Source organism: Idiotropiscis lumnitzeri, chromosome 14, assembly GCF_059441095.1.
Source record: "Idiotropiscis lumnitzeri isolate Australia: NSW breed Sydney's pygmy pipehorse chromosome 14, RoL_Ilum_1.0, whole genome shotgun sequence".
NCBI lineage: Eukaryota > Metazoa > Chordata > Actinopteri > Syngnathiformes > Syngnathidae > Idiotropiscis > Idiotropiscis lumnitzeri.
In genome coordinates this window covers 9,118,636-9,141,873 of record NC_142404.1, presented here as the reverse complement: position 1 = coordinate 9,141,873, position 23,238 = coordinate 9,118,636, and the positions used below count along the sequence as shown (strand labels likewise).

Genomic DNA, 23,238 nt, shown 5'->3' with positions numbered 1-23,238 from the left:
TGCTCTCCGACACACATAAGCAGTTTGTACTGTAGACTTAAAAAAAATGTAAATCCAAAAAATTAAAAACAATATTTACTGGTATATGTATTAAAAACACACACACAAGAAACAGTCACATTAAAAAGTTAAATACATTACAAAAATCCTACAGCCATGTAAAATTCCTAAACTTTAAAAGATGGACCACTACAGTCAATGTTCATTGCCCCTGCACTTTAAGTTGCACTGTTGCACGGCCATGCGTTGTTTATGTTGCATGGGGTGATGTCATCACTTTTTAGGTTTCCACTGAGGCCTCCTGAGCAGAGGGTTCCGCGTGGTGTCATCACGAGGTTCTGCAGCCCAGGCAGGTCCCACGATGGAGCCGCCCTTGTTGTCATTTTCATTTTCTGATGGGTCTGGTTGGCGGCGAGGCTCAACGGACGATGAATGTGGTCTGGGTACAGGTCTACGGGGTCGTCTTTCATCCAGGAAGTCCACAGAGGGAACTTCCTCCAGTGTGTCCAGCCGGCGCAGAGGAAGCGGTGCCCTAGATGAAGAGCGTGAGGGCGGGGCAAAGCGAGAGCGTCTGGTGGGGAATGACAACTCCGACATGGTTTCCTGATCGTCTGGAAGTAAAATAAACAGATTAGGTGCAGTGATTCTCAAAGTTATTAATGATATAAAAGAATCACTGCCTAAGTAAAGCTCAATTGTTTTGGATATGAGTCTTTGTTTGCCTATAATTATATGCAGTAAAATATTTGGCTTGTTTTTGATGAACACTTGGGGCAACTACACTACTGTATTTTATTGTGGACCATAATAGTAATACGTGGAGAGCCAAGATTTGGATTTTCCTGTGATACTTGATATCAAACGTTTTCTCTAATATACTTGCATGAAGACAAAGTGTTGCAATTTAATCCAGCAGATGGCGCTGCAGCTACTCCACACATTTGACATGCTACTACTCACATTTTAATGCTGATTTTACATGCAAACCGATTAATTAATTAAGTTCCAATGTTAAAGCTCATTCAAGTGTCCCTTTAAGTGAAAAGAAAAGAAACAATGTACCAGTGTCGCTCTGCCTCACTGGTGGGAAATTAGAGTCCAAGTTCTTCCCAGCAGGAAGTGAGAAGTACTTGTGCGATTTGGGAACCACCTTTAAAAAAAATAAATAAATATATTGTTTTTTTTTTTTTTTACCGAGGACACAATATCATACGAGTGTGTCGAACTTTACCACCGTCTGGAAGCTTCCCGGGCGGAGGCTTCGTCGGATGCTGGAGTGGCGTCGGATGAGAATCTCTTTCGCGCGGCTGTCATTGGGCAGCGCGTGCTTGCTGGTGTACGACGTCGTCTGACGGGAGACCACATAATGAACTTTTACGCACAATTCTAAGCACAAACAACACTGCCAACATTGTGGTGACGAAAGGAAAACATACCGAAAAACATAGATGTTGATTCAAGTCATTAAAACAATTTGTATCGTCAACTGAGAAGACATAAGTGTCATATATCAGTGCCCCGCCAGATGGCGCTCTCCTTCTTCCTTCAAAGTATGACTTTTCTTGTTAATACAGAAGGAGGGATTGAAAAGTAAAACAATGTGCATATAGTAGGGACGTGCTCGTGCCCTCGTCTGGCTGCGGAGTCAGAGAGCCTCTTTGAGTTAACACTGCGGCTATGCAAAACACTTGCATGGAAAATTGTGAGTGTGTCGCATTAAAAAACATGAACATCCTAAATGTGTGAATGGGTGTGTACATTGGTACAAAAGCTGTGTAGTATATTCTCCCCAAATTAGTTTCATTCTCATTCCTCTTTAAATAAAAGAAAACAAATCATATGACAAAGTCATTATTTAAAACTGGTGGAAAGTGGACTCTAAACACAACCCTGAATAAGGTTTTGTAAAAACATTCCAGATGGTTAATATTTTAATGTCAATAAAAAATATTCTCTCAACACAAGTGTCACTGAACATAACGTGAACCTGCATACCGTATGCATGGCTTGCTTCGAAGCCAAAACCTCAGAACTGTGAGTCAGACATTTTAACCATATATTATTTAATATACTTTGGTCAAAAGTTGTAGTCTAATGAGTAAACACTAAAGCTTAGAGCTCACCCTTTGTCTGATCTTGTACATGTTCTTGGCCAGAATGTCATGCATGCTCCTCAGGTCAGCAGCCAGGAATTTCTTCTTAGGCTTTGCAGGACCTTTCTTCTCCTCACTGAAACATTTTTGAATGACGCTCACAAGTCCATCACAACACACTGAAGAATGGTTTAAAAAAAAAAATGGCATACTGCAGAGAGACAATGGATGGGGCGGCGCTGATGTCTCCCGACACCGTATCCAGGATCTCCATGGCATTCTGCAGCTCCAGCTTCTTGTACAGCGCCACGATGCTCGACTCTGCACGGTTGTCCCGAATCAGAATCCGCCGCAGGATGCGAGTGTTGAACTTCATGAACCTGTAGGTGAAAGAAAGACACAAAAAAAGCTACTGCACGATTCATGACGATCATTATGAATTTTCATTTGATCAAACTGACATAGTTGACCTTTATTTTATGTAGACTTTCCAGCCCACAGTTAGTCCTGCAATAGCCCATTGAAAACATTGTTACATAACAACCAATCAGGAGTTAAATTAATTGAGATGCATTGTTCCTCCACTATAAACAATTATTTTATCCTCTACTAATGGAATTTGCAATTGGAATTCATTTGGAAAAATGCTCAATTCAAATTGACTAACAAATGCACTATGAGGAAATTTTGACAAATACCCATCACTAACTAGCACATCCCTTTTGTGTTTGATGGAGTCAAATTCGACATTTAGAAGAAAAAAAAAAAAAAGGTATCGAATGGATGTGCAAGAAAAGTTGTTCTTAAACTTTTTACACCAAGTACGACTTGAATAAAAAAGACTTCCCTCGCTAACTACCACAATGACTGACATCAAAATTCAATGGCATAGTCGGAAATGTACATCAAAACAAGGCAGAGGTTGAAGATTAACAAAGTTGATTAAGAATATAAATAACTTAAAGATTGTACTGCATTGCATTTTTGATTTAAAGTATAAATTAAAAAAAATAAAAGGTGAAAACAAACAATTCCTAAAGATTAAATGCAAATGGATTGTACTTTAGTAGAACTGAACTTATCAATTGTACTGTACAGCGCTAATAAAAAAATATATGTTTAAGCCATTGTAACAACACACAGTATGAACAGTTATTTTAGTGATTCTTTCGCACATCTGTAGGAGTCTGCATACTAACGGTACAAGTAACAGGTAATTCAACTTGATCAGTGGTTTAAGTGTGAGCTACCATTAAGTTTTAAATTAGCAGCAAATCGCCAACAAAAGTTGTGAGCTTTGTCTGACAGAATGCGAGCATAATGCTGAAAGGTCTTTTGTGATGAAGAAAATGTTGTTAGTTACCTTCCTGGTATCATTTGTAAGCATATGCATTTGATTATTATTTTTGTCTTAGCGCGTTACGGGTGTAAAGCCGCTGAATAATAGGACAGAAATACATGTTTAAAAATAAGAGTGTCCTTAAACATCTCCTGCTATAGTGCAGAAGTTTTGATTCAAAACAGGGTTTATGTTTTGTTTCGTTCCATATTCCATTCAAGTTTGAAATGGAGTTTTAAGTCATATTTTTGTTAAGCAACATTTTGTATTAAATATTACAGTATCATCACAGGTGGCTGACCTCAATAAACGGACTGTTGACCAACTCCGAAAATTATTCGTGGGCCTTTAAGATTTGTGTTTGCTGACCCCCGGTAAAGATGATAAGAGCTTCATTTTTTTTAACATAGTAAAACGCATGCGACTGTAAGTGAATTCCAGTCCGTGAGTAACCAACAATGAGGAACCTTGCAGAGCTTTAGGCAGATAAAAACCAGTCTGGCCTGTGAACATGACACCACATCCAAACTTCCCACACTGTGCCACTGCAGACAATAGTGGGCATCATCGAGAAAAAGAAAAAAAAAAAAAAAGCAGAAGTTTAAGTCAAGTACGCGAGTGAGTCTCACTTGTCCTTCCAGTAGAAGTGACTCCACTGTCCACAAAGGTCCTCAATACCAGCAATGGTGTGTTCCATCAGCTGAGACCACAAACGGGATTTGTTACAAAACGCATACAAACATACTTACACATAATGCGCATATTACCCTGCAGTGAATTTCAGCGTTGATAGTGTCCAGATTGCGGTTGGTTCTGCGCACGTTAATATACTCGATCAAAGGCCGGATGCTGATGCCCTGCAAGGACAAGGAGAGAAAACAAAACATGTTTCAGCCCGCTCATATGTAACGACATTATCACCATAAGACATCACATACAAGAAATTGGCTTTTAAATTGCCAAGTTTCACACCACTTGAACTAACAAACATGCTTTGTATTTCATCAGCTACAACATGAAGTTCACTTTTGATTGACACTTATTATAACGTAATTTAGTAATATAAATTCAGGATTAGGTTCAGAAACAGGTGATTTTTATTTTTTTTGCCGAAACGTCATAGCTATAAATTCCAATGCATGCTAAAATTGCGGACGCTATAAAAGGTCAACCTTAAAAACAAAATGAAAATATGTCAAAAACCCGATGCACTGGAATAAAAAGTAAAGATTTTACAAAATTGCCATGGGAAAATAGGTTATGTTAGTAGCAACAGTATTTAAGAATTTAAAAATAAACAAACATTCAATGTCCTGTAATCCAGCTCAGGTCGCTTCGTACCTGGAGAAAGACGGTGAAGATGATGATGGCGATGGTGGCGGTGACAAAGAGCTGCTTGCGACCGATGTTGACCGGCAGAGTGAAGACCAAGGCAAATGAAATTGCCCCTCGCAAGCCACCGTAGGCCAGACCAAACTGATCTTTCAGGTTGAAGGGGATGGTGCGGAAGGGGTTGATGATTTGAGTCAGCACTAACACACCTGCAAGGGAGGAGGGGGGGGGGGGCGAAGATCGATACTAAAAGCTTTTGTAACGCCTCTAGTATCCATATGTTATTGTATAAATGTCAGTAGCATAACGAAGTGAAAATGCGCAGCCCAGTATCGAAATCTGAATTTTTGGGGCCGATACTAAACAGGAAGAGATCATGATGCTTTTTTTTTTCTTGCTTCAGCAAAAAAAAAAAGGGTCTGGGCCGCCATTCAGTACAACGCCTCGTCATCCCCGCGTTCTTACCGAGACCCCTCCACACAAAAGCGAAGAGCAGCGTGAAGAGGATGTAGCCCCAATTCCACTCGTGCTCCGTCGTTATGGTGACCACGCCCAGGAAGAAGAAGATGAGCGTTTCCGAGATGGAGCCCAGCATCTTGACCACGTGGCGGATAGTGGTGCACGAGCGCTGAGAGACGTTTTCCTCCACATAGTACTTCATGGTGAGGGCGCACGTCACAATGCTGCCGGGGAGGGAAGATGCATTAAAAGCAGTGTATGGCTAATTTATTTTTCCTCCCAACATTTAAAAGCAGATGCAGCGGAATCTTGGAGCAAACAATTGCGTTGATGTCGTCATTGTCTACTCACGCCATGATGGACGAGATGGCGAAGAGCTCAGCCACCAGGTAGGCCAGGTAGCTGTACATGAAGATGAAGAGCGGCTCGATCTCCCGCACCTTAGATGTGAACCTGGTGGTGAAGGCCGCCACGAAGCCGAACAGCACGCCGAAGCCCATGCCGCCCAAGCCCACCACAAAGAAACGGGCCACGCCCAGAAACACGTCCACCGGTTCCACCACTGGCATTTCTGCCACAAAGTTGAACATGTTGTATAACACCTGCAACAACAGATGCAGTGGAAACGGCAGGCATGGCATCAGTAAAGACGATTTGTCTAAAAACGACAATATAAACCACACAATAAATCTCTCGCTTACTTTGTCAATCAAAGGGAGCATTATTCTCCTTTTTTTAAGTTGTATGTTGTGCAAGTGTACCTAATAAAATGGCTCGAATGGCACATTTACTGCCAACTCAATGTTTATCTTCATTTCATGTGCAGTGTGTTGCTATTAAAGACGAGCAGCCACGCCAAAGCAGGTTAAATGTAGGCGGTGTGCCTACAATAAGATAATGGCGGAGGAGTGCAGTGTGGGATGGGGGCAAAACTTAAGTCCAGTTTCGGATGCTTTGCATGCAAACACCTCCCATAACATTTGCAAGAGTGACCTCACAAACTGGTTTAGCGACATTTGAGCAAATAAACTCCCAACAGCAAAGCGGAACTTTTGTCAATGATGTTTTCGGAGAACGTTACTTCCCGCAGTCAACTTTAACTCGAGATGTGCCAAACATTCCTTTACATGCGAGAAACCACAATGGACCACAGAAATGCACTGAAACTTGAGCGGAGCTTTGAGGGGAAAGAATACTGAAAGACAATAGTGCGTCTAGTTTTCATGCAAGCACACTTTTGACAATAAAAAGGGGCCAAACTGGAGCTTTAAATGGAGGGTGGAGTTGCAGAATGGTCGACCCAGTGAAAGCAAAAGCAACTCAAAAGCTTTGTTTATATGACCACAAACTTTGTGCTTTTTTTAAGGATGAAAATAACAATCCCATTCATGCAGTCCTTTATTGACCATTTATTGAACATTTGCTCAACTATATTTAGGTATAATAACATATAGTACGTTCAAACTCTGCTTAATGTCATTGAGACTTAAAGGGGAACTGGGAACTAAAAAAAACTTTTTTTTAGCAAGAATAAATTTTGCTAGCATTCGTGAAAGCTCGGTGTTCTGATAAATATAGCAATGGTGGAAAAATAATTCAATGGAATAATTCATCATCCGAGAGAGGCCGCCATGTTTAGCGACATTGACATCTCAGGTGCTGTCTCATCATCTCATGTCATCGTCCATCATAAACCAAGACATAAAGTTTTGTTTGTAGAATTTAATAATTGCCAGCCACAGAGGAGTCAAGGATGTTATGGTCATGTAATCTTATGTCAAGGTACAGACAAAGGAAGTCAGAGGAATCCATGTTTTGACATTTGACATTTAAATTGGTGCGGCTGATGAAAACCAGGAAGTAGCCTGCTAACCAACAAATAATATTAAACAAGTAATTTTTTTTTTTTTTTACTTTTATTCGGGAAATTTCTATACCAATTTCTGCTGTTTAGTCACAATGGAAGCATTCCACTTAACTCCGAATCACAAATGTTCAGTCCAGTCAGCTATGAATCAGAAAGTAGCCTCCAAGCTAATATTCGGACAGACAAACTAACAAATACGGTAAGATACGCTCATGAAATTGTCTGCTGAATCAACTTTTAGCAAAAACGTAAAAGCTGAATTTACTGCTGCCAACGAGGAGGCAACAAAAGGCAAAAGCATGCCAAAAGAGTGATGTCATATGCAAGTAAGCATATGTCCCCCTCAGGGTTCATTTTGTAGCGAGTAAAAACATTAGTGCGAACTTCAGGCCAACCCACATTGTCTCATGTCACCAAAACAAGCAGTCGCTCGCCGACAGGAGGAAACACCATCAACAACTCACCACGGTGACGGCGTCGTTGAAGAGGCACTCTCCGAACACCACGATGTAGAGCTGCTCGTTGACCGACACGTCCTCGAAGACGCTCAGCACAGCCACGGGGTCCACGGCCGAGATAATGGCGGCGAACAGCAGGTTCTCCTGCAGGTTGATGTCCTGCACGCCGAACGCCTCGATCTGGCATATGGCGAACAGCGACATGCCGATACCGATGCTGTTCCACAGGGTGCCCACCACTGCAAACCACAGCACCTACCCACACACACACACATACGCGCACACGCACGAAAATTGACCTCAATGTCCCTGTGAGTGGGATCTTCACGGGTATGCCGTTCAGGTGCGCACCGTGCCAATGTTCTCGAAGAAAGGCCTGGTGGGCATGAAGTAGCCCGAGTCGAGGACGATGGGGGGCAGCATGTAGAGGAAAAAGACGTTGCTGGTCAACACAGCGGGGGGCTCCTCGTTGACCGAGTGCATAATGGCGCCGACGATGAGGCCGATGCTGATTAACAGGCACGACTCGGGCACCCACACTGTGATCTTATTGTACACGTGGAAGCCTAAGAGAAGAGAGAAATATATTTCCTTATTTTTTAAAAAAAAGTGTGTTTTTGGGGGGGTGGGAGGTTGGAACAGATTCGTGACATTTATTTTGATGCTGCTACGATGATTTGAGTTTATTCAACCAGATAAAAATTTAGCAAATTATTCATCAGAAGCTACTAAGTGTAAAAGAATATTACAATAAATTTCCATCAGATTCAGATCAGAGAGCGCTTTGTGGACAGTGCACACGGGATCCGTCGAGAGAAGTTTTTTTTTCCCAAATTTTCTCAGCGGCTATTGTATATTGCTGACAGAAAGAAACAGTTTTACTTTTGTACTTGTCACAGTCATAATAACTTTTGTGTAAGTAAAGGATTTGAAACGGTACTTCTGAGCTTCTGCCATCTCTGAGTTCTGGGAGTTAAAATTACCTTTTTAATATCATGATTTTCATCTTTGAAATATATAAAAGAACAGCACTTCTATATGTCACTTACCAATCTTTGCAAAAGAGGCGAGCAGCACCCACAGAGTGATCTCGAAAGGGATTTGGATCCTTGGGTAGTCCATGGTGAAAACGGGTAAATTGTCCTTTTCGGCATCCGGATAGGCCTGGGGATCGTCCGGTCGGACCGGGGGCAACACCGTAACGCCACCCAGCGTGGGTTGAGATGGGATTTCCCCCGCGGAGCCATGCAGGGAGCTTAAAACGCCGCAAATAAGAAGCAAAACATGCCCTGGTCTGTTGAGTCGAGGATCCATTTTTAGGCCACGTCGCGGGGAGATGCGCTCACGCCATCCACCAGCAAACTAATGAAGGTGACAATTACTTTTTACACGCGTGATATCATCTTTTCTTCCACGCTGAAACATTTTAACCTAACGTCTGGAGAGGTTTCTACAAAAGTTACGTACTCGTCAAAGAGCGTAGCACGCACAAAACACACGCACCTGTGGACAAGTCAAGTCACCTGAGGCGCGTGCACGAGTTCCAATACATCTTGGGCGTGGTCACGACTGATTGAATGTCACATGATCTGATGGGCTCTCCAAGACCGAGTTTCGGTGGACGCACACGTTTCAACTTTCCGTGTTATAGTTTTTGAAACAGAAATGACATTCGTTGAATTATGAGATCATTTTGCCGAACAATACAACTCATTAACAAAAGTTCAAATCGCTTCCAAAACTTTTCACACATACTTCAAAACTCGATTACTTTCTCATATAAGAAGTCAGTCACCACCAAAATTGAGAATAACCTGGATATTTCAAAACAAAACCATGAAAAACCTGAAAAAACTCACATATATATTTTTATATCCACTGTTAATACTAATTTGAATTATTAAATATATTTTCACGACTTCTTAATATCCTAATAAATATTTATTTTCGTCCGTTAAGATCTTGTTTTAAATATTCCTTTAATTAATAACATAATTGTTCATACGCATTATTGTTGTAAAAATTAGCAAACAAAATATATTTCATAAATACAACAGTCAAATACAAATAATGTAAATAAATATTTTCGTTTTCCGAAAAGCAAATTGGTGCGCCAGAGTAGTCTTTTAGCTCCCTCTAGTGGCGACAAGGAGTCCCTGCAGTGTGTCACAGGGAGTCTGGGCGAGTCTCGTGCAATCTGCAGACACCGTCGAGCAGCCAGGATGAGAGCAGCAGAGCTCGGTTTACGATGACAACACTTATTCCTCCTCTTGCTTCTCCCAAAGGTCGGATTTCTTAATTTCTATGAAATAACAGATGACGTCACGCGCACTGAGCGACAAGGTGCTGATACTCAATCAACATCGATGTGTTTGTCAATGTTTTCATCTGCGCTCACCCTCCCTCCTTCTCTTATTTTTTTTAGCATCATCAGTCACAATGACGTAAATTTGTAGCATATTGTTGTGTGATTGTGTGGCACCACACACATAGTAACCGTACGAGTGATGCAAGCTTCCACGTAAACAGACGGGATGACACACCATGTTTCACACGGGATTAAAATGCAGGCCATTGGTTGTGGATTATGATGAAGGAAAAGGGGTTGTTGTCATTGTATTTACATTCTGGTGTGGTGCGTGTGAGTCCTGCAGGATGGACCAAACAAGGCTTGTTCTGAGGTGAAAGTAGCACGTTTAAGTCCCCACCCTAGTGACAAGTCAGTGAATTGCTAATGCAGAGGTGGAAAACATGTGGTCCGTGGGCCATATACAGCCCACAAGGACATTTGATCTGGTCCGCCTGCTATTGTGAAAGAATTAAGAAATTGACATTTCTGTAGAAATGCTAAAGCAAAAGCTGATGCTGAAACGAAAAGTTGTATAATATATCAGAAATATAATAACAGATGTGGGAGCATAGGACACAGGTCAATTTGTGATTTCTCAAGGGAAAGGTGTGTGACATTACTAAAGAAAAATAGTTCTTAAAGATTGAAACACTGAAATTAAAAATAATTTAGTCTGTGGAGAAATGTTTGCTTTGATGTGTAATTTCACCATTAATTTGAGTGGTTTCGTTTCTTGTGGAAAATGTGGAATTCTTTAAAAAATGGAATTTGTGGGAATGTTGTAGATTTTGAATTGAAAATTGTTTAATTATGGTGAAAAATGTCGAATTGAAGGCGCATTTGTGAAATATGTGCAATTTGACTGGATTTGAGTTTGACTAACGCAGATTATTATACATTGGACTTCACACTAAATCGACCTCTGCACATTCGTGGTTAGGCACCAACGGATTCACATTTTCCTGGATTTTTCTTTTATTTATTGTTTTTCCAATGTTTCTTCATATTTGGATTTTTTCCCAATTTCCCCGGTTAGTTGTGGAAACTGTATGTTAAAAATTGATCACAGATATTTGTAGACTTATTTTCTTAATTTTTAATTATTAATCAGGGGGCCATTTAGAGTGTGGTCGCGCAGGCCGCCAGTTGCCCATCCATCCCTGTTATATAGTATGGCCCTCAGGGGACATTACTCACACTGAAATGCCCTCCCCATGTCTTAAAGGTACACTCACACTTCCCTCTGCACACTGTGATGCTGTGACGTCCAAGTGTGACGCGTCCTGCCAGCATGTTTTCCACGAGGCTCATGGGTAATGGGTGCATTTCAAAAAGCCTGCGATTTGGGGGAACAGATGGTTCTGACTACATCTGTCGGCTTCCAGCAGGGAGCTCACTGGAGAGCTGCAGGCGAGGAAGCCATTGTGCTCCAAAGCCTCCAAAATAAAATGAACTCCGATGTCCATAAAGGCAGCACGATGGACTGGCTAATGTTCTCTTAGCCTGTTGCTGAGCCTTAGCTCTAGATCATTACAGTCCACTCTCCAGTTTGCTGCCGTGGCCCTCCGTCTCCTCTCGGATAAAATTTGCATCTTACCATGAATAAATAAATACTGGAGACTCTCACCCTCCACCTATTGTTGTTTGCGACGTTCCAACTAAAGCATCCAAAGCGGCGTGTATTTTTGCAGTTCGACTTGCTTTCTTTCACTCAACGCTCACAGTACATTAGCTTTCCTCATATTTGTGAGCTTGCAAGGTGGGGCCCCGCCTAATGAGAAAACAACATGATGTAGAAGCTCGCTGCATGCAGCTGATGATGATGGTGCTTGTCAAACACATGTAGCAACGATGATCTTTGACTCCCTGTGTCGTCCCACCAAACCTACTGTGACACTCTTAGAGAGCTTCCCACCGGGTCTCAGGCGGTGCTACAGCTTGCCCCTCACTCATGATGACATGATGACCGCCTAACAACGTAACACACACACGCGCACACACAGACAGACTAACGAGGCATATCGCAGCCATAATGCCTTTATCAGACTGGGCCGAAGAGCAGCATGTGTCGGATTGGGTGGGTGACGTCAAAACAGACTCACATGCAAAAATAGAGCGCTATGGTGGATGCGCTTACGCGTGAATACGCTGCCAGATACATGTACACACACACACACACGCACGCACACACACGAAGCTCTTCCCTTTTTGTTGATCTGCTGTATTTTGGTGGTGTATTTACACAAATATAAACTTGTCATTGGGAAAGAAATAGAATGTGATGTAAAATGGTTTAAAAAAAGACCCACCTTAAAACTTAATATAAAAAAAAACTACCTTAGATGATTTTATTGTTATATACGCACATTTGTATTTACAGTTTACCTTGTAGACAGTAATCATTATTTAATGCATTCATTTATTTATTTTTGTAATAGATATGTAACATATAAGGACAGTTGATTTATTTTACTGTATTTTTTCCAATACCTTTAAATGTATATTTTTTATATTGTATTTGAATTCCTGATTTTACAATATAATTTTCCCCAATCCATTTGAATTTATTGTTTTAATTAATATTTAGATGGTGTTTCCTTTATGTATCCTCACAGATTTTAAATAGATTTTTTTTCTTATAATTTTTAATTAAAAAAAAATAATGGCAATATATCATACAATGACAATAAGAAAATCAATGCAATTGAATTTATGGAATTTCATATTACTGTATTATATTTCACATTTTAATGACTCACTGTTACTCATTTTGTATTTAAAAACTTCCAGAATTCTTTTGAATTATTTTTTAATTAATATTCTTAGCATTTTATTTTATTTTGCTCAAGCCAATGCATTTCAACTTATAATTTTTACATTTAGGTTGTCAACTATTTTTTTCTTTCCCTCAATGCTTTTGAATGTATTTGTTATCGTTATATTTTGTATTTTCCCACGATGCTGTGGGTGGCTCGCATACAAGTGCTTGTTGTACAAAAATACAGATTTGATCAAACCAGAGCAAAATAGTGATAGTAGTGAGTGCTGATACCGTGCTATGATGTTTTTATATTACAAATTATTTCATGAGCATTCAAAACTTCTGTTCAGACTTTGTCTGAAGTATTCGCACAGTATGTGTCCCATCTTCACTTTATGTACGTCGCAGGACTCCATTGTTAATTTATTTTCCATGCCGTGAATGGTAATATTTATGCAAAAGTATTATGACAAACCTCACTCCTTCTATTTTGGACAACTCTAAGCTTCCAACTTTGTGAGAATGGTTCATGGGATAAACATCCTCCACCTTCTAACATGAGCAGATAGCAGGTGTATTTTTAGCTGTGTGAACGTTCCCACTGGGAAATGTTTGCCACTGTCACATTCATTAGCACATTAACAGAGTCGGCGCATATAAGCAGATAATTGTGTCAATTTAAATGCAGCCAGCTGTGTGAGCGGATGATGTCAGCATCACTATCATCAGTTGTCTGTCTCATCTGTTTCCATGGCGACATTGGACTAACCCCCACTCCTCTTCCTGTTTGCCTTTCATTAGTGACTCATGCGTGACTGCTGAGATCATCGCACAAGGCGTCCATAATCACGACGGAAGTTCAGGTTATAGGTTCACTTTAGATTTCCTCCGGGTTCATATAACAAGATAAACATAATAGAGAAGAAGAATGCATCCTCAGCCGCGCCGTGACCCGTCCATGTCTGGGAAAGAGCGCAGTCCCCGTCACAGGCCGTGGTCAGTCTACCGGGCAAACACGTTTGATCTTTCATCGGAGATGATGGGGCTGGCTCTGGCAGGTAACCATGTGACCGTATCCGTGCTAGCATGTCTGCACTGTTTAGAATAAAAAAAAAAAAATAGGTATTCCAATAGAGCTTTCCTTCCTCTTCGGTCAACAGGCAAGAGTCAGGACCCGGACGAGCCGGTGTTAGAGTTCAGTTTGGGTAAGGCCAACACAACACGACTTAGATTTTGTCATTGGCTGTGTCTTGGAGATGACTTTATTTGTTGAGACTCACATCAAAGAGCTCAGAACATTGGACTCACTCGAGATTTGCACCAGAGGACAAAGAATTGCTCAAACTTGGTCCAGAACAGGACTTCGTAACTGCTCCATGACTTCCTGTGTCTTTTAGTCGGCAGTGAACTGATCACACCCACTGTGGATCGTAAGCCCAGCAGCTTTGTGGCCGTCAGCTGCACCACTCCCCCTCAGGCCTTCTGGACCAAACATTCTCAAACAGAAATTATTGAGGTACAGAACACTTCCTTCCTTCTTGCTGTTAAGGAGAGAACCAACGTTGACCTTCTTCCATGTTGCCCACAGGGCACAAGTAACCCCATCTTCCTGAGCAGCGTGGCATTCTTCCAGGACTCTCTGATCACTCAGCAGACCCAGGTCAAGCTCTCTGTCTACGATGTGAAGGATCGCTCCCAGGGCACCGTAAGTCACATCCGGAATTTTTGTGTTACAAATCACGATCAGCCCGTTTGGTGAACTCTCTAAATGTCTCGTGTCAAACAGATGTACATGCTCGGCTCGGCCATATTTTCTTTGAAGGAGCTCCTGCAAGACAAACACCACCGTCTGCATCTCACTCTCAGGTAGCCCAGCTCAGCGTGTTCCTTCTTTAAACAAACCTGCAGCTCGATTGGGGATCTTGCTCATTGAGTTTACTTCCAGGTCGGCCGAGAATGAGCGAGTAGGCAACCTTACTGTCATTGCCTGGCAAATTGAAGAGAAACGCGAGCAGCGAGCGCCGGCTCCCAAACTACAACGAGGAGATACTGTTAATGGAAGGGTGAGCAATTGCTTGGAGTTCATGTTCCCTTGACGGGTTCTGGTGGGTTCCAATGCGTTTTTATTTTGCAGATATCTGTACTTCATTCGAGCATTAACTTTCCGATGACTTTTTACATGCAGTCCTCACATTTGAAAACAGATATCTGTGCTTTCTAAACTTTACTTTGTCAAAACTGGTTCAGTAGTTTTTAAAAAAAAATACAATAAAAATTGATTTTTTTCTTTTGTATTCAACTGCATTTCACAGACTACTTGTCTTTTTTTTTTTTTTTTTTTTTTTACACAAGTATCTAGATCTGTCTAAATCAGGGCTGGGCAAACTTTTTGATTGGCGGGCCACAATGGGTTCTAAAATTTGACAGAGGGGCCAGACCAGGAGCACATGGATGGAGTGTTTTGGTGACCTCTCCTCATCGGAGAAAAAAAAAAATTAATTTTAAATGAAAGTGAATAAAAGTATTGCAACAATATATATGTCTTTGAAAAACCACAGTATTTAGAAAATAAAACATTAACAAGGTTTATTCATTTAATTCTTTTCAAGTTCGGCGGGCCGGATTAAAACGTTTAACGGGCCACATGTAGCCCCCAGGCCATAGTTTGCCCACGCCTGCTCTAAATAGCGTGTGAATACTTTTGTTGCCTCAATAGCAATGAAAAGTCATGTAGGGATTAACACATGGTTCCAGATGGTTCTTCCAGTCGACGAAAGCCTGACTGAATCCAAAGGCATCAAGTCCAAGTCTTCGTCCCTGTGTAAAGATCCCCTACTGAAGGCTGGTGAGTATCATCAGCTCGCATCTGAACTTCAAGAAAGTTCCTACGGCTTCACACCGCTATGTTTGCGCTCGTTTTCAGTTTTCGGAAGTGTCATGTCGCAGACATACCGTTTCCCCACCACGGATGGCAACCATCTCCGTGTCCTCGAGCAGATGGCTGAGAGTGTGCTCTCCCTGCACATCCCTCGACAGTTTGTGAAGCTGCTGCTTGAAGAAGACGCCGTCAGGTAACATTGGCAGTTAACTATTATTGTGTGCTAGGTGGTTGATAATCAATGGTCAATGGTATTGATTAATTTGCGGTTTCATCACAAGTTCCACTTCCTCTTCTGTGTTCATCACTTTTCATCACGGGTACCCTTCTGCTGTGATTTGATGATGATTTGAAACGATGGCATCTCTGATCGCGAACACAATATTTCAGGTTATATTTCAATTCCCTGAGGTTGAGGTAATTCTTCTGTTTGCCTGGACCCTCACATAGGGTGTGTGAACTGGAAGAACTGGGTGAGCTGTCTCCGTGCTGGGAGAACCTCAGGAGGCAGATCATCACTCAGTACCAGACCATCATTCTCACATATCAGGAGACTATCAGTGACCTGCATGAGTACAAAGGTAACAATCACAAGTTCGATGTAAAGGATACTGCAACACAGTGTATAATAATATATCATATTTTACTTTCAAATCTAGTCTTCTTAGAGTAAAATTTACTGTGTGTGAATGCTTTGGCTGGAAATTGCGTTCAAATGGAAATAAACGATAGCTTTTCTCCCTTTCAGGACCTTCTTTTAAATCTAGCACGCTGAAGGCCGAGCGAAAGTTGGAGTTTATTCCCACAAATTTGCACATCCAGAGGATGAGAGTACAAGGAGAGTCTGGCTATGGTAACTCCTTCGTGCATTAACACTCACTGCAGCTCAATCTAATGACGGCTAATATTTAAGAGATGAGAATTATTAATCTTGGTTCATCACTTGCATTGGATTTTTTTTAGATTGGGCGCTTAATGAATTATCTTGTGAGACTGTTCCAAAAATATAATTTGTTAGGGGTTGGCGTCAACAAACTTTGGTCCATTTCTTTCCATCAGACCACACGTACGACGTGGTGACGAACGGCACTCCTGCTGCACACCATCAAGGCTTTAAAGGATGCGGCTTGAGGAAACTCCTTCACAAGCTTGAAGAGGCCAGAAAACAGTAAGTCGAACACGTTTACTGTGTGCACCCACATTGATTAATTAGATATAAACATGGCCCTCTCGCTCTGTTTCTTTGCACCGCCAGCTCTTATGAGGAAGAGAGGTGAGACTGATGATGACGTTGGCGCATCGTTGCAGTGAATGGCACGTTCCCCTAAATCTGGGTCCCCTTAAATCCACATGTTTTTTCACAGTTCCACCGGCCCGAGAGGAATGGCATATCAGCCGCAGGATGTCGTCAGAGCAAAGGAGCTGATCTGCCAAATTAACACGCTGAAGACCCAAGTGTGCTACTACATCGAGCGTCTGACGAGAGCGGCCAAGGACCGCTCGTCCAACGCGCTGGAGAGAACTTTGGCCATCCTCAAAGAGAAGGTGAGGATTTTGGACTGTGTTGTTTTCTGCCGGAAAATGTAAACATTTGACAAAAATCACCCAACTTCGACGGAAGTCCTTCTTAAAGTAATAGTACATTGACGTGAGTTTTAACAATGTCCATTTCAGACTCGCCAGTTGGTGAGCGTGTGCGACTCCAAGCTTTTGTCCTCGGCCATCATCGCCCTGGCCGCCGCCCGCCCGGATTCCGCCCTGCAAGGCACCCCGTCTCCTTCCTCATCCTCCCACTCGCCTTCCTCACGCTCACCCTCGCGCTCGCCCGCTCACCACCCTTCATCCCCATCACGAATGGCGACATCGCCCTCCCGCCTCGCCACACCCCCGGAAAGCATCGACGGGATAAGAAACAAGCGCGCCTCCTTCCAAGCTGATTTGCATGGGGAGGAGTGGGTATGAGAATGTCCATGAGCCTCTTGTGCATTTTGCGTCTACGTTCTGATTCTTTATTTGATGTAACGTGTGTGCAGGAGAAGGTGTGGCTGAATGTGGACAAGAGTCTGGAGTGTGTGATCCAGAGAGTGGACAGGCTGCTGCGGGGGGATCAGCTTCAGAGCGACAGCAGTTCCGACGATGTGTTTGCGTTGGCCAGTGAGGACTCCGCAAAAAACAAAAAAGGTCAACGTCTATAGTTTATTTTAATGGCATATAACGATAAGAAGAAAAAGAATAGGAATGCCAGGCTCAAATGGCTGCCAGGATGGCCGAGTGGTCTAAGGCGCCGCGTTCAGGACCCAGTCTCCCCAGGAGGCCTGGGTTCGAATCTCGAATTTCCCCATTGTGGGACTAATAAAGGCAATGTTATTATTATTATTATTATTAAATTTGAATTTAGTAGAAGATGGCCATGGTACCAAACATACGAGCTCAAAATTACAAGATGACAACCCAACATTTTACTTTCTCAATCTAGTCCGGGAACAGACCATCAAACTGATTCTGAAAAATAAATGAACCCATTTTGTCTTATGGCGCGCAAGATAATCACGTCAAAAAGATCACACATTAAAAAAATGACACACTGACGCATGCTCACTTTGTGTTGTTGTTCTCTCTCGCTACTAGGAAACAGTCCTGAGCGGGAAAAAACGTCACCAGGTAAGGTCTGAAGTTCAACTCTCACCAATACCAAAGCGTTATTTACTCGATCTCAGTGGACATCCCAGAATGAGCTCTTTTGTTTAGAATTCTTGGGGGCACTTATTGCAAATGAAAATAATTGGCGGGCGTGTGAATCTTCATGGAACAGACACTTTTTTTTTTTTTTTTTTTGGACAACGAAAGAATCAAGTGTAATTGCACATTCACTACAGTAGGTGGCAGTAGTGTGCTCATTGTCAGAGTATGCGCAAGGAGTATAAACAATCTTAATAAAATTTTAGGGATAAATGATGCTATTTATAATGCGATGGAGAATTGGGGAGCTGCTCAGGGGCCATAACAAAAATAATAAAATAATTGAGAAGCACTCATCTAGATAGAGAGAAATAATAATGAATACTTGAATAATATAAATACATAAATAGAATCTGTGAGTGATTGTCGCCGCCTCTAAAAAGTTTGGGACAGGCATTATTTACAACAAACTAATAGAAGCACCTTCCCCTACGCCAACATAGTTGCGACATCAAGATAGCGCCAAAGCATTACTTTTCTATTAGACAGGGGAGCGTTATCCTGTGGTTTCTTGGCGCATTTCAGTTAGAAGACCAAAAACGCGACTCGACGGTTTTGCCAGCAAATAACGGGGGATGGGTTCCAAAGAAACGTCTGGCAACAGTTGGCATAATGCACAAATGGTCTGATCCCTGCAGGCGAGTGGGCCGAGGCCCTGCACCCTCTGCTCTCCACGCTGAACGACTGCGCCTCGCTCATGAGCGACAAAGCCAAAAAGGCCATGGTGTTCCTCCTCATGCAGGACAGCGCCCCCACCATCGCCATGAGCCTCACGCTGCAGTACCGTCGCGACGTCGTCTTCTGCCAGACCGTCAGTTCCCTGTCGCCGCCTCCAGGTGGATGAAGATGAAGATGAGGCGGATGATGATTTCTGTTGGTGTGCTTACAGGTAACGGCGCTTATCTGCGGCTTCGTCCTCAAGCTGAGGAACAGCCTGTGCGACTCGGGCTTCCTCAAGCAGCTCCACACCATCGGCCTGTTGGTGCAGTATGAGAGCTTGCTCAGCACCTATGGTAATGTGTGAGTGTGCAAACACGCATGCTTGTTTTGAGCCAATATTGAGCTAATACCTCCAATGTGTTTTGGCACCTTTAGGTGAGGAGCTTGCCATGTTGGAGGACATGAGTGTGGGGGTGAATGACCTGAGGAACGTCACCTTTAAAATCACGCAAGCGAGTACGGCGTTCAGCCCGGACATGCTGCCCGTCATAACGGGGAACAGAAACGGCTTCAACGTCAGGGTCCCCATCCCCGCCGCCATATTTGACAGTTTACCACGAGAAATACAGAACGGCATGCTGCTGCGCGTGCAGCCCGTCCTCTTCAACGTCGGCATCAATGAGCAGCAAACGTTGGCTGAGAAGTAAGTTGACAAAAAAAATATATATATATATTAGTCATGTAATATGTCCATTGATTTGTGTGCAGGTTTGGAGACACATCTCTGCAGGAGGTAATCAACATCGAGAGCATGGCTCGCCTCAGCTTGTACTACGACCACTTTAAAGAAGTCCTGCCAGAAGATTGTGAGTCTCCACTTAAAGATTTCCCCCATCACAACTCTTCCTCATCCTCTTCATCGTCGTAGGTCTTCCTCGCTCCAAGAGCACCACCAGTCTGTCCGATCTGCTCAAGCAGCTCACCCACAACGTCAACGCCAAAAAGACCAAGAACGTGGAGATTCTGTGGCAGGCGGCAGAGGTACAGTGCTCAACAGGTGTCCTCGAGATGCTGGGCACCTCTTTGAAAATCAGCTAAATACTTAAAGTGATCATATAATACAATCAGTATTTGGTTCAGTTTTTTTGTTCTGTCTGGAAAATCAAAAGGAAAAAACGATTTTTAGGGAGGTGGTGAAATGTGTCAGACCACCGGCAAACTCAACTTTTTCTGTTGAGGACTGCAAGTACATAATGTGATTTGATGTGCTTTTCTCACGTTTTTTTTTTTTCTAAAAATGTGAGCATTCAGGTTGATGTAAACCTTTGCCTTTTGAAAAGTCAAAAAACTCACAAATATTTTTGTGTCTATTCTGATGATATATTAGGGCTTACAAACATGAGCCCATTTCTCCCGTAAAAAATTTAACTCAAGAGCACACCCTGAAACCTTTAAGAAAAATGGACCAGTGGTCATCATGTGAGTCGACTAACCTTTACTTCTATGTTGGCGGCAGGCGTGCCGTCGCCTGAACGGCATGCGCTTCACAAGCTGCAAGAGCGCCAAAGACCGCACGGCCATGTCGCTGACCCTGGAGCAGTGTCACATCCTGCAGCAGGAGCACGCCCTGGCGCCGCAGATCTTCTACCAGGCCCTGGACTGCATGCGCAGGTCAGTTGCTCGCCAAGTTTTTGGAGCTGTCGCTTGGACAGTTTTTTGTTTTGTTTTTTTTTGCTTTGTGTTGTGAGCCACAAATGAGCTTTGCCACTCAAGTCAAGTGAAAAAGAATATGCCACTGACTGGCTGTAGCACCTGATGTCACTCCTGGTCTGAAATGTGCTGAACATGACTTGCTGTGGTGACCCCCGAGTGTGGAAAAATTGCTTCTTGTTCTTAAAAAATGATAGTCATAAAATTTGTTTCATTTTTAAAGGGGAAGTCAAGTCCTAATTTTCTTTAGAAAATAATATTCTATGCATCCCTACTAGTCTAGACACAGTATTCAGACTGCATTTGTGGAATATGAATTAAGCAGTAAAATCCACAGTTTTTTGTCTATCTCAGCGGCTGCCATTTTGCTTTGTACTGCCATTTGCTGCCGACTGAAAATGACATCACAGTGCTTAAGGGCTCAAGTAACGACACCCACAACTCACCTGTTTCTTGGGTGTGTTCGCAAGCTGAGCCCTGAGTACTGTGATGTCGTTTTCAGTCGCCAGCTAGGAGCAGTACAAAGAAAAATGCTGACACTTCAGAAGGATAAAATGGGTGGATTTTTCTGCTTAATTTATATTACATACACAATATGAATTTGCAAACCTTTTTTGGACTTATGGAGGCACAAAACTTATAAAAAAAAATTTTCCTCATAAACCGCAGCTTTACCGCCTATTTTTTGAGAGCATTAACTATCAATATGGGAGAATTTTTACCCCTTGTTAGATCAAAATCTCGACCCAACATGCCGGGTCAGACCCTCAACCTATGAACTGGGTAAAAATAACCCAGCAATGGCTCGGTCCCTTTTGGATGCAGCACTGAGTTATTAGCCAAGCCCATTTCACACAATTGGTCTTACTTTAAACACAGTCATTTTAAGAGCGTTTTTAAATACAATAGCGTACAATTTGTCATTATTAAAAACCCGTAACAGAATATTTGGTGTTTTGGGAGGGTTGTTATGGATCAATGACATTTCAATGGGGGAAATTGATTCGTTACACAAGTAAATGGAGTCACAAGCTTGGAAAATTACCAAATGAAACTCATGAGTCAAGATCCCGCTGTAAATTATTGGTGCTTCAGGCGTTCTCATGTGTTTTCCTTGTGCGCACAGTGAGGGCTGCAGACGAGAGAACACCATGAAGAACGTAGGATGCCGCAAATACGCCTTCAACTCACTCCAGCTCAAGGCCTTCCCCAAACAGTATCGCCCCCCGGAGGGCACGTATGGGAAAGTCGAATCCTAACCGGAGTAGAAAGACTCGCGAGAACACACACACCTACTACAAACACACGCACACACAGCGACGGTTGTTGTGTTTAGTCACCAATAAGGAGATTCGTTTATGTCCAAGTGCTTCTGTTATGTTGTTTTCTAGTGGTTTTGCTTGCCCTCACTCGAAGTACAACATCAAATGACTATCAGTGCTACACTGAAAAGAAAAAAATGCACAACAAGATTAGTTGTAATCATGCGAGGATAGTCATATTTTTTAGGGGGAAAAAAAATTGTTGCATCCCGTATGTCTTACATGAAATAATTTGTTAAACTCCATTTCACTCCAATTGTAACGAGCAAATCGGCCCACACACGAAATGTTCCTCTAATTTTATTTACTTCCTCTTGTAATACTTGGATGCTATGGATTGAGTATTATTTGATTGCAGAGAATTTTGATGGTCAGTAATCTGTCAGCATTCTGGGTTACCCATCACTCATTCGTCAGTATTGTCTGTCATTTTTAAAGCCGAACTGAACTGGAATTGTCAAATGGTCAGTTTGTCAGTTAGTCCGTCAGAAGTCTGTTGGTCCATCAGTCCATCCCACTGATCCCACCTAAAAAAAAAACCATCAACAGAACAGTGACTCACCGCGACCATGTGACGATTTCTCTGATGAACAAAAGTCCTCCTCCGACAATTTTGAAAAGTGTCCTGTCCTTTTGGTTTGATTCGCCGCATTCATATGAATTATGCACAATGTTACACACACACTCCCAAAAATATCATGCATGGGATTAAAAAAAAAAAAAAAAAGCATTTTTGCTGCAGTAAATCAAACAGTACTGAGCTTAACACGTCCTCTGTTGCTACCATATCAGGCCCCATGTATCTTACTGTACTATATCAACAAGCACTGCTTTCTTTTTTTATTTTTTGAGAAATTAGTTATTTTGCTTACAGCTATGTATGTTATTGTTATTAAAATTATTGAGAATGTTCCGTTCACACAGGTGGAAAAGATGGTAAAAAAATTCCTGCTGAATAAAATATGGTCAACTCCAAAAACTTGTGAGAAAAATTTCTCGTTTTCTGCATATAAACTGACACACTTGCCTTGAATATGAAAAATATTCTCACACAGCAGTGATTCCCAACCAGGATTAAAGTGCTCCTGTTAAAATTGGTTGAAAATTGTTATTTATTAATTACAATAATATCTATGTCAACAATGAAATGGTTTCCCATAAATTGGAAGAAGGCACAAAAGAATAGAGTGTGTAGCTGTTGCCATTGAGTTAACAGAAGAAGTCATGGCTTCCTGCTAGTGTCTTCAGACACATTCATACTGTTTGTGGC

The 23,238-nt window shown here is 42.1% G+C and overlaps 2 protein-coding genes across 5 annotated transcripts; one reads left to right on the top strand and one right to left on the bottom strand.

Moving 5' to 3' along the window:
* Positions 1–3: 3 nt before the first annotated feature.
* On the bottom strand, positions 4–9,158 carry slc9a2 (solute carrier family 9 member 2). 3 transcript variants are annotated; one of them, XM_088314452.1, is made up of 14 exons: positions 9,052–9,158; positions 8,598–8,910; positions 7,900–8,114; positions 7,555–7,803; positions 5,575–5,825; positions 5,230–5,447; positions 4,774–4,973; positions 4,200–4,289; positions 4,062–4,132; positions 2,306–2,473; positions 2,124–2,229; positions 1,232–1,348; positions 1,063–1,150; positions 4–611 (listed from the first exon to the last, which is right to left on the bottom strand). In XM_088314452.1, exons 2-14 carry the CDS (start codon positions 8,860–8,862, stop codon positions 274–276), a joined length of 2,376 nt encoding a protein of 791 aa, XP_088170578.1. In that variant the 5' UTR covers positions 8,863–8,910; positions 9,052–9,158; the 3' UTR covers positions 4–273. The 3 variants fall into 3 exon arrangements, with proteins under 3 accessions (XP_088170578.1, XP_088170577.1, XP_088170579.1); XM_088314451.1 differs by having other exon boundaries at positions 8,598–9,063; XM_088314453.1 differs by having other exon boundaries at positions 1,235–1,348; positions 8,598–9,063.
* Positions 9,159–9,697: 539 nt separating this feature from the next.
* Positions 9,698–22,937, top strand: inpp4aa (inositol polyphosphate-4-phosphatase type I Aa). 2 transcript variants are annotated; one of them, XM_088315420.1, is made up of 24 exons: positions 9,698–9,833; positions 13,461–13,717; positions 13,820–13,864; positions 14,057–14,175; positions 14,248–14,364; positions 14,446–14,525; positions 14,605–14,722; positions 15,414–15,504; positions 15,583–15,730; positions 15,988–16,118; positions 16,286–16,390; positions 16,597–16,705; positions 16,793–16,810; positions 16,902–17,082; positions 17,212–17,493; positions 17,571–17,718; positions 18,166–18,198; positions 18,915–19,087; positions 19,166–19,289; positions 19,372–19,639; positions 19,705–19,802; positions 19,865–19,977; positions 20,453–20,607; positions 21,773–22,937. In XM_088315420.1, the coding sequence occupies exons 2-24, from the start codon at positions 13,588–13,590 to the stop codon at positions 21,903–21,905; spliced, it is 2,919 nt and encodes a 972-aa protein (XP_088171546.1). In that variant the 5' UTR covers positions 9,698–9,833; positions 13,461–13,587; the 3' UTR covers positions 21,906–22,937. The 2 variants fall into 2 exon arrangements, with proteins under 2 accessions (XP_088171546.1, XP_088171545.1); XM_088315419.1 differs by having other exon boundaries at positions 9,713–9,891.
* The last annotated feature ends 301 nt before the right edge of the window (positions 22,938–23,238 follow it).